The sequence below is a fragment of the Ptychodera flava genome, chromosome 8, assembly GCF_041260155.1.
Source record: "Ptychodera flava strain L36383 chromosome 8, AS_Pfla_20210202, whole genome shotgun sequence".
Classification (NCBI taxonomy): domain Eukaryota; kingdom Metazoa; phylum Hemichordata; class Enteropneusta; family Ptychoderidae; genus Ptychodera; species Ptychodera flava.
This window is the reverse complement of record NC_091935.1, coordinates 3,515,073-3,533,673: the sequence shown is the minus strand read 5'-3', so window position 1 is coordinate 3,533,673 and position 18,601 is coordinate 3,515,073. Positions and strand designations below refer to the sequence as shown.

The 18,601-nt window shown below is 36.6% G+C and overlaps 1 protein-coding gene across 1 annotated transcript; it reads right to left on the bottom strand.

Moving 5' to 3' along the window:
* Window positions 1-1,858: 1,858 nt before the first annotated feature.
* Window positions 1,859-18,439, bottom strand: LOC139138220 (muscle M-line assembly protein unc-89-like). The gene is made up of 10 exons (XM_070706501.1): window positions 18,272-18,439; window positions 15,151-15,306; window positions 14,662-14,779; window positions 10,751-10,876; window positions 10,506-10,571; window positions 9,558-9,906; window positions 8,200-8,266; window positions 6,579-6,752; window positions 6,040-6,272; window positions 1,859-5,279 (listed from the first exon to the last, which is right to left on the bottom strand). The coding sequence occupies exons 2-10, from the start codon at window positions 15,271-15,273 to the stop codon at window positions 2,969-2,971; spliced, it is 3,567 nt and encodes a 1,188-aa protein (XP_070562602.1). The 5' UTR covers window positions 15,274-15,306; window positions 18,272-18,439; the 3' UTR covers window positions 1,859-2,968.
* Between the last annotated feature and the right edge of the window lie 162 nt (window positions 18,440-18,601).

Here is an 18,601-nt window from a genome sequence, read left to right as displayed (position 1 = left end):
ATGAGCATTGTTTCGGTATTAAAATTCTATGCTTATGAAATCATCACCGCCGGAATCATCTTCAGCAGGATTACAACTGTGATCATCACTATCATCATTCTATTCATAATCACCATCCACAACCTCTCCTTTCTCTTTCTCCCCTCCTTTTCCAATTCTCAAACAAAACAAATCGGAGAGGGTGGGTATTTTTCAAGCATCCAGTTTTCGAAATAAACGCACCAGCCCTCGTTTGATTCTGTCCAGGTCCTTAAACTTACCTTAGGTTTTACGGTATACTTGTTATTAACAGACTCTTGCAATCAGCTAATTATTTAATTTACAACAACAATCATTTCACTTGAGAGAAACACTGATTAACGTACATATGTCGTGGCCTGCCCCTGGATCTGATATTTGAAGGCACTAATGCGCCCTCTGTAGGTACTAATGGTATACTATGCCCATCTCCTGGTAGGAATTCCCTCTAGGGAAGAGTGTGTAAATGGAGAAGAGTACTTTACATAAGGGTTGGCGAACATTGGTTTGAATTTTTGCCGCAAGATGACGATGATGATAATAATAGTAATTTAAATATCTCTATTAAAATTAATAACTAGCAGCCTGGATTCCCTGTAGTCTTACATTATTCCGATGACTTGACCCTGCTTGCAGAGCAAAAGTTGAAGATATACCTGTTTGGTAGAGCGTCACCTCGGTCCAGGATTGAGCCAAAGTATTCAGACGCGCAATTCGGACCCAACTCAAAATTTTGGAACGGTCCTGGACCCCCTTCTTGCCCGGTCCAAACTAGACCGGCTCTGGACCGACCCAACACGTCCATATTGACAATTTTGAATTGACTCAAAACCTTGATTGGCTCAAACTGGTCAATGTGAACATAAATGGCTCATTTTTGTAACAATTAAAAATTTCATTGTTTCCAATAGAGCAGAGCTAACAAATAGTTGGTGAGATGGTAGCCATTTTAAGTTTCAAGAGTCGGTAAATTATTCATAGTTGTTTCCCTGTCACAAAATTTTGCACAATAACCCCTGATTTTATTTCCGATTTTAAAAGAGAATGGTTGAAGTATTGTTTAAGAAAGTTCGGAGAAAATTTTATGGGCTTTAATATCAAGGCACAGCAACCTTAAATCAAAAGGACTGGTGTAATTACAATTGATAACTATTCATCATGAAAAGATATCCTCAGACTACCATAAGTAACATGGGGTCTCATGTTTTTTCAGTTGTACCCATCTTTGTCCCATTTTAAAAAAAATATTTGCATTTTTAATATTGTAACACAATTATAAATACATTGTCATTTGTAACATCAGCAGTTTAACTTATTGAGGATTGTATTAGTAAACAGCACTGTATTTATGTGGTGGATTGCATATTCTGCTTTGAAGGTGGAGTACGCCTCTGCTACAAACATTTGGAATCTCAGGTTTTATGATTCATTTACGATCTACCACTTATGTGTGCTCATTTTAAAGCTCTTGGAAGACAACATACTTTCACGGTCTCAGTTTGTAAAATTAAAAACTTCATTACTCTGCACGCAGTTAATAAAGGGATAGCCCAAATTTTGAATTTCCAATATCGGTAAATATTGGGCAATTTGTTTTCCTAGTACCCAGCTTTGTACAGGGACCCCCGATTTTTATTCTTGATATTGAATGAGAATAGTTGACAGATTCCTTGAGGATATATTGAGCAAAGGTTTCAATGTTTCACTTTCGAGGCGCATACTTACCTTAACAGATCATTTGGTGGGTTTTTTCGGTTGGGTAGAGACATTTTTATTGCCCTTATTGACTGCAAATCTTGTTGACATGTTTGGTAAAGATACTTATGCATGATTGATTTGTACCTTATACTAGTGACAATTTGCCCATAATTTGAATTCCTACACACAATCTATCAAAATGCACTGTGTAAATTAGATATGTAATATTCTTATATTTTCAGCTTTGAAACCAACAATTCGGAAAACTTAACATTTATTGCTGGTATATTAAACATAAGGTGTCTGACAAGTGTAACACCTACATCCAAAATGTTTTCCCATGGAAATTAAACATAACAGCACTAGTAGAAATATGTTATTTAGACATGCAGCCATTTTACAGGTGAGACTGTTTCACCTAGTGAATTAACTATTGTCTGCTTGTGAAGGATTCTCATATAGAAGAATAACCATTTGTACAGACAATGTGCGTCTTATCTTGACAATTAATTTTACAAATTGGATAGCCTATCAGGCATCCATGTAGACATCCACAAATAGTTCAGTAAATTTGTTGAACAAACAGCTGTTCTCGGTCAGTCAGCTGCAGCTTGTATTGACATACCCCGGTACTTGCACATACACAAGTAAAAGGCGCTATTTAACTATAAATTGTGAATCATATACATGTCATCTCTTAAATCTATGATACCAAATATAAAGGCAACAAATATGTTATATTTTGTTTAAATTATGGTTTTAAATGAATAACATGCTATAAAAACCAAAACATTGCAAAACTTCTTTGATAGAAAAATCAGTTGCAAATAGGGAGCACTAACTTAGATTTTTGTTACAAAGAAAAACATGGGAAATATGTAAATCACATACGGTAGGTCAATAGTTCATTGGACCAGTAGGTAGCAGAGTTAACCAGTTGTTCGACATTTTGGAAAGTTACACCTTAATAAATTATTTCTAGAGATAATTGTTCAATATAGTTATCATGATGTAAATTTTAACAATGGTTACTGAAAACAATAAACCTTTATCATAATGTTAGTTAAGCTTTGGATATCATGCCACCATTGATCAAAGTCTGTTACGTATGTAAATATGTACACAAAATTTCTTAGTTCGCCAATAACCCACTACACCATCACAATTACAACTATATTTGTGTAGATTATTTGATATATGAAAATGTTTTCTTTTAAATTGTTTTTGGTTAACTTCAGCATTCTTCAGTCTGTTAAAATGAGTCTGGAACTACTTCTTGCTTGACCTTTGCCCCTGGTTGCCTGGCTGCCATTCTCACCATCATGGTTGCCTCCTTAGCAACAGATGATTCAGCTTTCTTCTTGCATGTTTCCTTTTTCTTTCCTACTTTTCCTTTCCTCAATTCTGACTTACCAGTTGACTCTGTTTCATGAATTCTGTACAGCACCACCTGGCTTTCGATGACTTCACCATCCTTCCCTTTGTGTGAGCTTACTGACTGGTATAGAGGTTGGATGGTTTTTTTGATGTCCTGTACCTCTGTGTTGGAGACTACTACGCTTCCATTACCATCTGCTTTTATGCTGGTGCTGCTTGCTGGCTGGATCTCTGTGCTTGTTTCTCCATGTCTCAGCAATTCTTTTTGAATCAGTTTTTCTGATATTTCACCACTTGGTGACTCTGTCTCTGTGTTTAGCTTAGGATACTTTTTTTCAGACTGCCATGGAAGAGCTTCTCTAGCCACCTTAATTTCTCTTGCTATGGGAAGTTCCTCACTTCTGACTGTGTAGCGAATTACTTCATCTCTACATATCTTGTGAGGTACAAATGTATGACTCACATGTTGTTTCTCTGCTCTTTTATCAGTTTCTAAATGGTCAGGATGACTGCTTTCCCACTTAGCAACCTCATCATTTTTACCGAATTTTTCCATGTGCTGTTCAGGTTTTCTCATCTCTGATGTACTTTCCAAGATTTCGCAGAGATCACCAGCTGCACTACCATTGGGAGTGGCAGAATTCTCCACAGCAGCTGTAGTGTGTGCATCAGTGGCTCCCTTGCTTTGCTTTTGAAAACCCTGGATATCCACAGCCTTTGTTGCGGTGCTTTTTGGGAGTTTGGATGATGCATTTGCAACGTCTTTGTGGGTAATGCTTGGAGACTTGGTGCCTGTTGTACTGTGTGGATCACTTTGACCAGATTTGGGATGTGGGCTTCTCGGTGCATATGCCTTGCCTTCATCACCTTTTCTTTCAGGTGAAGAGACAGCTGATCTCTGACTTTCAAAAAGTGTTATGCCGGGATATTTGTTGACAACTTGTGTTTCAGCTGCACTGATCCCTTTACTGTCATCTCCAGTCTCCTTCACAGCAACTCTGCTCTGTTGGTAGGGTGTGTACTGGCCACTGATGGGGGTAAGTGAGAACCTGCGGCTCACATCTGCTGGAAGACTTTTACTTTTATTGTGACTGATTCTCAACATTTCGGAGTGTCCACTTGAATGTAAAGCTGCTGGTAAACTCCTTGGCTCGATGTCCCTCTCATGAAGAGATTTTCTCCTCTGTAATTGTTTCTGTATCAGATCGGCATCCATTACTGATATGAATGGCATTGAATATGCAGAGAAAAATTTATCTGTTGAATACATAGAAACTGGAGAAGAGTAGTTAACATGCCGTCTTCGTATCAACTGTGGTGAGCTTGGAGCACTCCTTGCTGGGAAGTCTGTTGCCATGGCAACCTCTGTTGTCAAGGCGACATCTGATTTGTCATCAACATAATGCTGGCGTTTCATCTGCTGCCGTCTTTGATTTGTGCTTATTTCCTCCTGTGCCTCTTCTACCTTGCTCCTAACAACATCCTCATGTACCAGTGTTGGTGGGGCTATGTCCTTCACCACCTGGGATTTTTCCTTGCTTGGTTCTGGTGAATTCTTGTCGGAGTTGAAGTCATTGCGAATAGAGGGCAATTTCAACCCCTTATTTCTTTCCGATGGTGAAATTGTGTTATTCATTGCACTATTCTTAATCTTACCATCCTTTGAACTTTCTGCGTTTTGTGTGGAAATATCTCTTGGGCTGAGTTTGTCAATTTTGGGGCCACTCACTTTTTCAACCCTTTTCAGCTCAGGAAAAATTGTTCGCTTCAGCACTTGCGTACTTCTGGCAGGTTCTGCATTCTCTGTCATTGCCAAGAATTCTGAATATCGATCTGGTCCAAAGTGTCTGTAGAAAGGTGTAATGCGTGCTGGTCCAATTACAGGGTCCCTCTCCACATTATTCAATACATAATGTTTGTTAACATTTGTCTGATTTGGTCCATCCTTGGCATTTTTGTTGGAATTCTCATCAACTGATTTCTGCTTTCTTTTCCTTTTCCAGCGACTCAGTATATCGATATCATACTCTTCATCAGGCTTTGTGTCCCATGATGACACTGCATCATTGTCAAGGCTGCACTGTACCGCCGTCTCACTTCTCTGTTTCATCAGTAATTTCCTTTCATGTTTTTTGATCAGCATGTCCTCCTTTTCTTTTTCAAGCTGAAGCATTGATTCCTCGTACCTGTTGAAAAAGGCAATTGCATTACAATTTTATGGATGACATGACTATAGGCGTGCATGCACCAACAAAAATGCCCAATGACATATTGGAGAAGCAAGTAAGGCGTGACTTGCATCCTGTTCAATATTGGAAGACTAAATAAATAGTTTTACTATGAAGAGATTGTGCACACCATTTTCATAAATAATCAAGAGTCCAAATTAACATACGGAATGAGTGACGTCCAGGAATGATCGGATCTAAATTTAGACACGGATTAGAGGTAGTGATTGACATTCTTGCAGGCTCATCAACAGTACTCATAGTAACAATGTGTTACTCTTGTTCACGTGTTGCCATATTCTGATGAAACTCAAAATAGTCACAGTATTTTCTAGATAATATTTGGATCAATTTTCAGATACTATGATTGTTGTTGTCCACATTGAACTACAAAATTACCGGCACCAGACTTTGGTCAATACTGCATATTTTTGATAATCATTAAATACCACATTCAATCAACTAATCAGAAGTATTTTGTCCGTTATGCAATAGAACATTGAATCATCATTATCATAGTGTAATTAGGGCTAAATCTGATGCTGGGTTGTATGTACATCATTTACACGGTATTAATTAGGCTCTTGTTCAGCCCTTATGTTCCCTATGTGCTACTGTTTTTTGGTTACCTTTCAAAAACAATATATGCAAAAATCATGACATTGCTGTATGGGAAAAATGGCATCAATCCAAACTCTAGTGAGAAATTCAGTTTCACCTTTGTCGTGACAATCTCTCTTCTTCTTTCAATTTTGAAATGAAATCATCGTCTTGTTGACGTCTCTTGACATTGTACTCTTCCAATTCCGTTTCCAATGATTTGAAGAATTCACCAATTACAGCTTTCTCATTGATGAGTTCTTCACGGTGTTTCTCAAGTTTTTCTTTCAGAGAGTGTTCTCTGCGTCTGACCCTATCTTCTCTTTCTTTGTCACTCTCTGATTCACTGCCCTGGAGGTGATAAAAGTTATTTCTGTTTAAATTTGATGTATATTTCACTTTATCAAGGATGACCAAATGAATAAATCAATGATAAAAATTTTAATGTATTTTTGAATCTGATTTTTAGGTGAAAGCAACTAACTCTGAGAAATGGTTTCAATTTATTTTGATAGATTCTTGAGTGATAAGTGCTAAACAACAAAATGAAAACATGGTTTGTTTACCATTTGCAGCATACACCTGTATGGGTTTTTGTGACAGAAAGATAAATTCATCTAATTTTATGAGAGATTAACACAAAGTTGTTCATATTACCTGTGTGATGTACTGACTTGTGGATTTCAACATTTGCAGGTAGCTGAGCAACTCATTCTGTCCCTTTCCTTTGACAACTGCTGCTATGTTGAGTTGTGGTGGCACACCAAGATAGTACTGGGCTGTCTCAATGGCAATTTCAAGACGTTCTTCGGGTGTATGGAAAAGTATCTCCTGTCATGAAATAAAGTGAGACGATGATATACTGCCCTCAGTGTCCATGTACGCAATACTTTTGTTTTTCGTTTGAGACAGCCACAGACACTTTTATGCTTTAACTCATAACTTGCTTTCAATTTTTGAATGTCAACTTTTCACTGATGTGATCTGCAAATAATTTCATGTCCTAAATTTTACACATAACGTTATGTTATAAGTTGACATGACGAATTTTCATAAATTCCTAAATTGGTCTGACATAGTGCATAGTGTTCAGGATAGTATGTTAAAGCACTTCACATGGAATGAGTTCTAATCTAGCACCATGACACACATTGAGGGCTAACATATTCATCAAAGAAAAACAGGCATTACACGGGCTTAACTTGAAGTGTCCACTTAGCTTTATAAGCCAAAAGTTTAAAGCTCCATTGGCTGTAACTTTTGATATGGTGTTTTTGAATTGCGGTTCTGTTTGTAGAATTAACAGTTTCTTTTGCTACTCCTAAAATTCATACCATAACGTTTTGTGTTCGAACATTCAACTTGTCTACATAGCCTGTATGTGTGAAATATTCAATGTTACTGTTGATGGCTAAATTTTAGCCCCTACAACGATAACACTTGGTATTGCACACAATTCACAGTGTTGGCAAAACTGACACTTTATATTGCAGTATACAGTTCAGGTAAAAGATGAAGAAAATGCAATTTTTTTGGAACCAAAATAATAAAAAGGCTGTCAAAAGTTACGACTTTTGTCCTTTAAACTTGAATTAAATGAAACACCTGACAGGGAGTTGACAAGGGACATAAGAAATCTGGGTACACTCAGAGGAATTATAGCCACCCTTGGAAAAAAAAGCATATTACTGCAGAAAACTATTCCAGTTTTTATTTTGTTGTGATAGTTTGGCAAGACTGAACATCAATGGACTCACTTGAATTTATAGTTGAAACCTTGAAACTTGGAAGTCAATCCAAACTAGAATATTCAGGTTGGAAAACAAGGTGTATTTGCAGGAAGTGCCTTAAAACACTGTTGCATAAACTTTGTCCAATAATTTTCAGTCACCCAAAAGGCAGTATAAAGAAGCAAGCTGAAATTGTATTTCATGGTCAAGAAATATACATGTACTTGTTACGAAAAAATTTGGGTAAGTGGTGATATAAACGTGAAAACACCAGAAAATAAAGGAAATTCTGTCAGCAATAATCAGAAATACTTATTACTGTGAAGAAAAAGTGTACAATGTATATATTATAAACAGGAATCAGAACCATAGAGTGCAAGAGAGGTTGAACGGACACCAACTTATCACATGCACTTCTGGAGTTTAAAATATTAAAACATCTTAAAACACGGAGAGATTCAGCCTTTGTCTTTGACAACAGAGAGCCACCTTTGAACCCATCCAGCATGCTATATGGGAATTCTGCTCTGAGATGGGAGGTCTCCTACCTCATGAGTGATCACACCATTGCAGAGATGGTTTACAATGGCACACAATATAATGCCATCCTCAAATCTATTGGATGTGATCAAAAATATTAATTTGAGGATCATTGTATGTATGGCTGTTGGATATCTATATCAAAACTAAATGAGGCAAGAAAAGGAAGGGTAATGGACACTTGGTGTTTACTGATTACATTAATGTGGTTCAGTTTTATCCTTTCCTTTTCATTTCATTGGTTCATTTTCATCAGAGTCTAATTCAGATGTACAGAAGTGACAGAAAGTGTCGCTTACTTAATTTGATAACTTGGTGTTTCTTATAATGCAAAAAACAATATTCAGTAGCATCACAATGGCATTGAAAATATTTACATAACATGATATACTAGTATGATATGATAAGATATGATATGAAATGATATTATTATAGAACTTATGTGGCACCTGGTATCCATGATGTTCAGTGGTGCTTTACAATGTGTCACATTTATAAGCTGCCTCAAATAAGTGTCGAAGATACATTAAAAATGTATGGTTGATGAAATGTGAATGTGAATAAGAGCAGTGTTGCGGCCAGGAATTTTAGATCAGGGGACACTGTGTCCCACCACCATTTGTTTTGAGGGACATTTTGTACATTTTAGGACAACAAGCAGTTGTCAATCAAATTTTGCATCATTTCGTAATACATTAGTTTAACTGAAAAAATTCAAGCTACCGGGACCGCGTCGCTATGCTTGAATTTCAGGCAATTGAAGAGTTGAAGAGTAAACCACATCTTCCGCAAATCAGAGCTCAGACGGACTACAGTCAAGCAAATTATATGATATCAAGTGCAGCGTTTTAATTACTTTTAATCATATAGCTAGTTCTGAAAGTACGTAAGTGTAAGCCTCAAATAATTATGCAAAACAAAGATCATCATCAGTAACATATATTACTTGTAGACTACACCAATCACAGTCGACTCACGAGTGCGCCCGAGGTGACCCGCAGTACGCAAGAGTGCCGGGCAAGGGGTTCCGTTTTGGGGACATTGTCGCAAGGGCGCGTCCTGGCGGCAACACTGATAAGAGGCATATGAGAATAACTGAAGTTTATTACAATGAATGGTGAGGGACCTCGGTTGCTCCATGATCAATACCAATGTGATGTGACAGCCCGTTCTTTTTTCTATACTACAGAGAGTACAAAACCAGCAGAATGTCTGCTCTTCGTGGTTAACATAACAATATTATCATAGACTCAGCCATGGATAGATGACATTTTTAAACACTTGCAATTTGACATTTTTGTCCAGTCGGTGCAAGCAATACAGTGCCTGCATAGATGGGATTCTTATATTTCACAGGTTTACTTACACTGTGTAATCTGGAATGGTAATTTTCACCAGTTTTTGCACCCAGCTAAGAACAGCCATATCTTCCTTGTACAAGATCACAATTCCACCAATGTTCCGGTTGCCAAACAAACTGCCATAGTAACCATGGTAACCACACTCGAAACCCCTGTTCATCTTCACAGATTTTTTATGTGATGTTTTATCAGTGTCAGTCTGTTGTTTCTGTGTCAGCATCAGCGTTATCAAATTAGACGTCTCTTTTCCAGGCAACTTTGATGGTTTGTGTGTGGTTTGGTATGGGATATGCCCAGAACTATCATGCTTCCAATTATCAATTGTATTCTTTTGGTGCCTTTTTGCATAATGGTCTTAAGAGAAAGCAAAATATTTCAAATTACTGGTATATTACATTTTAAACAAGATTTTTCAAGCTTTCAAAACGAAAATCTGGCTTGATATTTTTCATAATAATTGATCTACAATCAATTATCATCCATCATTCAAAGCAATTACTTAAAATTTATAAAAAGGTACAATCAAGTATGAGTGCCAATCAAAGGAATTAAGTAAGAAAGGGGAAAACAGAAAGTTAATTTGAAAAGTGCCGTTTCAAATGGACAAATCTTCAAGCCCATTTTGAAACTCACTGTTCAAGGTAGATTGACTGGCTAAATTCATTGGGTAAACTGCTACACATGTGTGACACTGACAAACTTGAAAAAGAAGATTTCATACTGCACCTTGGCAGCACATGTAGCACAATTTCATCACAGAAATATACAGGTAGTGAGCATTTGCAAGTTTTATGAATGTTTTACAATATTCTTATACCAACCTGCTATCAACAGTGGGAACAAAAAAGGTGAGACTTCAGCTGAAGATTTGACAACCTTGAACTTGAATAGGAAGACATCTCAAAGTACCCATGCAGGTACAAATAGATTTATCTCTACAATACAGTACGTACCATCAAACCTCAGTCTCAGTGCATGACACAAAGCTAAAGCAGCTTTCAAACGACAGTCAACTAAATCTGTATATAAAAAGAAAGAAAAAAGAAATCAAATCTACTTATCTATCAACTGACCTTTTTCAAAAATGAATCATAACATAATATTTTCAGAGTTAACTTATTGAGACAAATTCATGGTTGAATCATTTCTTGCAGTTCTTTTGGTTCCAAATATTATTATTATCTTGGACAAAACTCACCAGCAGCAGAGATGTTCATCACACTGACCCCTCTATCAGCGAGAAAATTTAAACATCCTGCGATATTTTCAATCTTCTGGAACCTCATCACCGGGTTGTCATGGTAACACGGTGGCACCTCACAAGCTGAAAAGGACGGTAAATTTTGAACTTGAAATTTCCACAATTCGCTATTTGAATAGAATATATGTTTCCAGCTTGCAATGGAATATTTGACATGGTGTGTGCATACATTTGAATTTGACAAAATTTTGATTTGTCTGCAACAGAAGTACATCCTATACTCTACATTAATTTTACTTTGATATCACTCTAACATAGAAAATGAACCATTCCATCTCTTCATGTTGGTAAAACATGGTCGTATAAATGCATTGCAGCCCAATAAATATCACATTAGTCATTACAGTAATCCAGAATCTTTGTGCTTTTTAACATTACAGCTCTTGGAAAAAAACCCCACAAATTTATAGTCTTGCTTGATTTTTTGTACATTTTTTGAAAATGTTTTTAAAGATAAGTGTGAGCGAGTGAACATCTTTCATTGGAAATCCTAATGAAAATATTCCCATGATCCATGCATAGGATGCTTCAAGGACAAGCAAATTTATCTATATCAACAAGTGGAACTATAAATTGTTAAAAAGCAATTGTGCGATCAGAATAAATTCATGAATTATTCATTTTTCTGACAGGGGCTACTGGTTGTTGACATGAAACTCACATCATATAGATTTTACTACGTAATGAAATGTATAACTGCCTTTCTATTTGCATAAAAGTACCAGCAAAATTTCTGTTGTTGTGACATCAATTTGTCACTAGACTGACATCCCCAATATATAACAATGGTGTCTGTACCTGGAAACCATACTGGATGTACATGCATAAAATGTTTTAGAAAAATATTCCATCACAAACACTATTCCATGTGGAAAGTGTTGTCACTGAAGCAGATGATGAACTGGTAATTCTGCCATTGACTCAAAACTCTAGCAACCTCTTGAATTCTTTTTGACAACCACTTCAAAACTCACTGGCAACGCATCAAGAGTATGTTTTACCAACCACCTGGAAGTGCCACGCTTCACAATCAATTAAGATAGCTTGTAAGGTGGCAGTATTGTATTGTAGTACATTTTTATTGTTTATAGTTGATGGCTTCTTATTTATAATTACTCAAGAAAATTACAACTACAGTTGTCAAATATTGGCCCACGTAGACATGTAAAGTTTAGAGAAAAATACACTTTGGCTTGTTTAAAGCACAATCCCATGTACGTCTTACACAGAGTAGAATAAATAACTCTGTACCACTTTCCTCACATCAATTCAGTGTAATTCTCATATACTGTAATAGAGTACTGTGTGCACGGTGAATAAGCTTATGGCAATTTACAAGACTCTTAACCATTCAGATCATTGTGAGAACCACACAGCTTGATTTACACTTGGTGTGATCTTGAAAAAAGTTGTCTCACTATATTACTTACTGAAAACACAGCAACTGAAACTTGTCTATCACAGAAAAAATGTTGAGCATTTAAATGTGAGTATTATTAACACCTACATTTTCTTGTTCAACTTATCAGGGCACTTTTACATATGCAACTATTACAGTGGTTGATATAAATCTGCACAGCCTCCTATTCCTTTCATGCGTAATAACCGTATAATTTAAAGTAAATTTTGATCACATTGCAACTTTTGTTATGCAATGGATATATGACAACTTGCTAGATTCACAACTTGATTGTTGGCCCGGATATTCATATATTCATGATTGCAGTTTTGCTGGTAAGTTAAATGATAAATATTATGAATTTCAAAACAATTCTGAGGCTTCATAAATTGCTACAGTGTAAATTATTACACCTTTACCATGTGTTTTTTACAAACCTGCTTCCTAGTTGTAAATATACTGTGTTGTCGATGCATGATGACCTCGATAACCTGGGATTAAAGTTATAAAAATATATGTGGCATGCAAATTTCAGTTGACCTACAACAACCCTGATTTCAGCTTCTTATGTGATAAATTTATCACATGTACAGTACATATTCTGCATGATTGCAAACTATCCAAGCGATACACGTAGTCTGGTGAAGTAATTCACAGAACAATTGTACTTGCAAATTCAAAATTTCAGAATCTAAAACAACATCAAAAGGTGATGATCTCATGCAAGTTTATTTGAAGCCTAGCAATGTTGAGAAAAGAGGTATCATTGTCTAAAATTATAGCCCTGTCTCTGTGACATGCAAAAGATAGACTTAGTATGTGGTCCAAAAATGACAATATGCTAATTTGCTGTTCTATTTAGGGCTTGTTTCTATGGTAATAGTGTGACAGGATGCAAATTGATGGTATTGCATTGTGTAGTAAGTACCCATCAATCCACTGCACACTGACAATAATATCAGGACATGGTGACATCTGGTTTGCTAAGGTCCAGCACAATGCTATATACATCCTGACAAATATTGGGATGTCACCTCAAAGCACACATAGCATGACATCTTTTACATATCATATTCATATTATGACAACACCAAACTAAAACAGTACAAAGAACATAAAGATTTTACCCTAAAATTTGCTTAATATGATATTTACAGCATGCTATACTGGTAGGGCAGTGGTACATTGAAAGAAGAAATATTTCATTTTTTGCAATTTGTATTACCATATTTAATTAAAGGCTCATTATTTTGGAATCCACATATTTTTTCCTTGTTTGTTCAATTATTTTCTTTCATTTTCCTTTCAATTTACTTTAAAACATTTTTAAATTTTCAAATTAATGAAATCATTCCATTGTTTTATGAATCTATTCTGTTCATACCTTAGTTTTTCTAGATGCTTTTTTTCAAGCATCACATTCCATTCTTTCATGTTATCCTATTTACATACATTGAGTGCTTCATAAAATGCAAATACCAGCACATATATGACTCTAAACTTTTCACAGATCATTTCGTTTTTGTTTAAAGTTTAATTTAGTGTGTACAAAACACAGATTTATTTCATGTCAAAAACAAAGCCAAATATTTGAAACAAAACAATCCTAGAAAACCTGTGGTATGTCGTAATATAAAAGGCTATCAGTTACCCTCATGACGTACTGTATATGGTTAATGACCCAGGGGATATTTTTACTTTGATGCGTGCTGAGTGGAAAGACAGCATTTTGATTTGAATAATTTATTTGTTATTTGTGAATAGGAGAAATCATGCATAGTTGATGAGTGTATAAACCACTTTGCTTTCAGAGGAATTGTGCTCATCAGCAAATAATTGGATATACTCGGAAAAATTATTTTAGCCAGTCAAAGTGGACTGTGTGAATAAGACCACTAGAATTAAACTTGATTTGGTTTAAAATTCTGCATTGTAAGATGAACAAAACTGATCATGTAATACACTGACAGATCAATTGCATTCAATATGGCCATATGGTTATGCATACGGAATCAATAAAAACATAACTGGGGCTGTCTACGGTAAGGAGCAGTCAGAGCTAAATAATAAATAAAAATGGTTTTAAAACCAAGCAATTCCTTTCATAATCATGTGGTCCCTGGGATCAATGTCAATGTTAAACAATTAAGTGGTCCTACAGTCTGCTCAGCCTGGCAAAAATCAAGTTTTGTACATTCTAATTGAGTGTAAGTTTTGTGTAGCTGAAAACCACTTTGCAATATTATGCTCAATCTGACCTTTGAAAGCTTAAGCTTTGACAAGTAACACTTTTGTCAAATAGAAACAATTGTAGTGTATGTACTTAAAAAAATTTGACAGCTTTTGACCTGCAAATGGTATTTTTTCATTTGCTTTACTGTGACCCTTGACACCACAAATTGATAAAGTTTGAATTCTAAAATTTTGCACTGATTATATATCAAGTTACCTAATTCTTCTGCAAGGTGAAGCAGTGTTAGTCCATCACCAAGGTCTGTTTCTAATGATGACATCAACTTGGCGTCAGGCATTTCTTGGAGATGGCCGTTTGCCCAATTCAACATTTCCTAATAAGAATAGAAAAGCTAATGCAGTCACTAGGAAAATACATTCTGGCAAATAGGTGTACAGTTATATATCATTCATAGAGAGGCTAGTGGCCTGAACAGGGATTAAATTTATGATTTTACAGGATTAACAAAGTATTATCCATGAAACCTGCTCATTGCAATTCACTAAAATTATGATTTCTGTGATATTGTTGAACTAACCTGACAAATAGTTGAAGTGAATATTACATGTGGTTTCATTTGATTACAACTTCCTGGCATTCTTTCAAAGGAAAGTTGAATCTATTTTATCTGCATGACAGTCAGGTTTTTTATATGGCAGCTCTGTATGCAACAGATATTCATCCTCCCCTCCCCAAAATTCTTACCTTTTTCTCAGATTCCACTATCTCACCTTGCACTGATGGATTGTGGGTATGACCTGTGACCTTGTACAGAGGATTGGTATTCTTGTTGCGACTGAGGATCAACTGTGCTGTTTTACCACTCATTTTGGCAATGAAGTCACTACTTTACAACGAGTCCTATGAGGGGACAAAAATTGATGCTTCTTTATCCACTGTGATGTGCCTTAACACTTCAAAAATGGAAACAGACATATTTCACTTTCACAAAATGAATTGATTTACTGCAGTGAATACATTATTGACTGACATATTGCCTGGAATTCCCATCTTAATCACAGATTCCTGGAACAAGTTTCCCTACCACACTGCAACTTTTTCCTCCAAGAGAACTGATGAGCAAAGACAGTGGTTAGACTTATGGACAGTCCCTATACTTCATCCTTTGTTGGTTTTAACATAGACACTAAATATGTATGTAGTGAAGGAATTGCTATAACAAGAAAACTCTGAGTGAAATTATAGCATAGACCCTAATAAAAGATGATCTCACAACGGGCCAGTCTGCCATGATGTGCATATAAATTTAGCATGACTTTGGTATATGTTATGGATTTTCCCTTAGTTGAATACACTTGAAGTGCCTGCTACCGGACTGGCATATCACTTTCATGCTTTTCAAATGAAAGTGGTCGAGAATCATCTTCTCCCAAGATACAAGAACAGGTAAGACTTAGGGTGATCATAATTGTCATGAACATTTGAGCATGAAGAGAGTTTCAATTCACTGGGTGAATGGAATGATTGTAAATAACTGGAGAAGTGTCTGCAATGTTGAGGTACCTTATAATTGTGCTGAATTTAGAATTACCCTGAGGAATTTGCCATATTTTTCACAGATTCCGCGCATGCATGGGTCACAGAAACTCTGCCAATATTTTCCTTTCAGAATTAACATTTATCTTGCCAGGCCGCTTGACATGGTATGTTACGGATGGTTTTTTCATCATCAAGCTTATGCTCACGGTGTCTGTTTATGGGCCTTCAAATGTTCAAGTTTTATCTATGGGTCGTCTACTATTCCTCTCCACATGGTTGTAGTTTTCTTGCTGGAAATGTTTGTATTAGCTAAGGAAGCTATTTTCCTATCATTACAGGTGAGGTATAGTTGAACTTATAAATGAAATTCACCATAATGTTATTTCTAAAAGCTTGTCACACATACACTTACACAGATATGGCATTAAGCCGAAGGTGGTGAATTTCAAACCATATGACTGGGATTTCTTGTACCAGATAAATCTACTTCTACCTCCTTTATATTGTACGGCCATCAACAAATCACTGAAAAGAACAGCATTGCACAAATTAAAATGAGAAAACCAGGTTTGGCACAACTGATGTTCTGAATGCCCTCAGGTTTGCAACCCTGCCATCCATGTACTCTTACATTTAAAACTAGGGTAGCCCAATGGCAGATGCATATATACTAGGCAAACCATGCAGGGCTGGCTACAGTGAAGATCATAAGCTATGATGATGAAAGCCAACCCAAGGCTTGAATGCAATAAGCAATTAAACCCATGGCCCAGGCTGCACCAGCTTGCTCATCAAGGCTAAACAAAGCATTACTGTCAAGGGTAGGAAAGGACCACACTGCTTTTATATGTAATTGTCTGAATTGACATTTTAGGACTAAGCTTTTGTTTTTTTCTGCTTGTGTTGAGGTTTCGGCGTTGTAAATATATTTGTATGTATACGCAAGTTTTGTTTTGGTAGATTGTAGCAGTGACATTGATATATGCAACAAACTAATTTGACTTCCCTCCTCCATTATGACGACACTACATAGAAGATGAACCTTCATCATTAAACAATTATGCTTGACAATGGATCACTATTACATTTAAATTTCAATTTACAATTTCAAAAAATTATCGGCTGTTTCAAGTTTGATGCCCTGGAGATTTTTTATATACCCTGCTGAAGTAATCAGCTCTCATGCTAAGAGTAATTTAATTACTCTTAGCATACTGTTAAAAGCTATGATGCAATCCTGTTATGTAAAACGAAAATGTCTGAATCATGGTAATTGACAGTGTTGTTTCCACTAAAATTTTCATTTATTGAAATTGTTTGTTTTCTAGTTTCTAATCAAGCCTTTACTGTGCTTGTGTTGTGAACATTTTTCCAGGGTCGACGATTAACATTTCTTTGCTCCAAATTCTTTTTCTGGTAGTGGGCCATTCAAGCTCCAGTAATGTCATGGTCTACATTCCATGTAAATAACAACACAATATTTTTTTCTGATGAAAAAATTGTGCTCACGTATAACCACGATAGTTTAGTTTGAAATCAGAACGCAATTCACGGCAGCGCAGAGTTGGAGGTGCTTTCAAAATGTGATTATCCGTATATTCATTGCCCGGCCGGGTACATTTTTTAGAAATTTTAGGATTTGAGATGAATGTTTTACAAAGCAATATGTTTTGACAACATGTGACCAAAAAATCGATGTTCATTTTGTTTACCAACACCGTGTGTGGAGGGACGGTGCCATGGCATCACAGAAATTTAACAGCCATTAATTTTATCGTGTTTTTTGCAGACTTCGAAATGTCGCCCGGTTTCGCATAAACTTTACACCGGGTGAAAACTTGTCGATTGTTTTCTTTCACTAAGAATAATTATCTTCAAAATAATGAATAAGGACACTCACTACTGCGCAGGGGTATCACTTAACCTTGAACAGTCTTCTCGGGACTTTCCTAAATACAACCGTGAAGCTCCCATATCCAGAGCTGCGAGCACAGATTAGGAGAATTTTTCTCCTTGTCTGTGAGCAGAGCAACGCTCACACGGGCGCCCGTTGGCTGGGTAGTCTGCTCGATCTATCGATCTCGTACTCCCCGCCACTGCAACCTATTGCTCCCAGTGGTGGGCAGATCGAGTACGGGATCGACAGATCGACCCGAGAAAATAAATTGATCACGCAGACTACCAAGCTCACGACAAGGGCGCCCGTGAATGCCCATCTCGCAGCCGAACGGTCGTATCCACGCCCCCCATCCACCAGCTGCACTCCACGTTCGGCGTCCCTAACAGTCGAGCCCTGAACATTGTCGATATTATATTATACTCACACAATTTCTCATTCACTTTCATGAATGTATGGAAAAGTAATGCTCCTTCAGTGGGTCTTGGTGGTTTTCGCTGTCTAGTCTGTGTTGAGAAGTCCATGGCGATCGCGATGGCTTCTATGCGGTGCCCGCCATTCTGTTGCATTACCACCACTGCACTCTCACTTTCGTCTATTTGTTGTTGATCTTGCGCTTCGTGTGACAGGCTCATCGTCAATTTGCATAAAAAATCTACATAAATTAGTATTCCTACTCCAGCCAATCACGCCACTGGATCTACCTGTCAATTGACTAATTTTCCGCCCTTTGTTATGAAAATCATGACCTTTTCTTCT

Excerpts from the sequence above, each read along its gene's own strand:
- LOC139138220 (XM_070706501.1), bottom strand. The coding sequence starts at position 15,273 with ATGAGTGGTAAAACAGCACAGTTGATCCTCAGTCGCAACAAGAATACC. Across the intron at positions 6,753-8,199 it reads ATGGTGTGATCACTCATGAG|GAGATACTTTTCCATACACC; the intron begins GTAGGAGACCTC and ends ATTTCATGACAG. Across the intron at positions 6,273-6,578 it reads CAAGTCAGTACATCACACAG|GGCAGTGAATCAGAGAGTGA; the intron begins GTAATATGAACA and ends TATCACCTCCAG.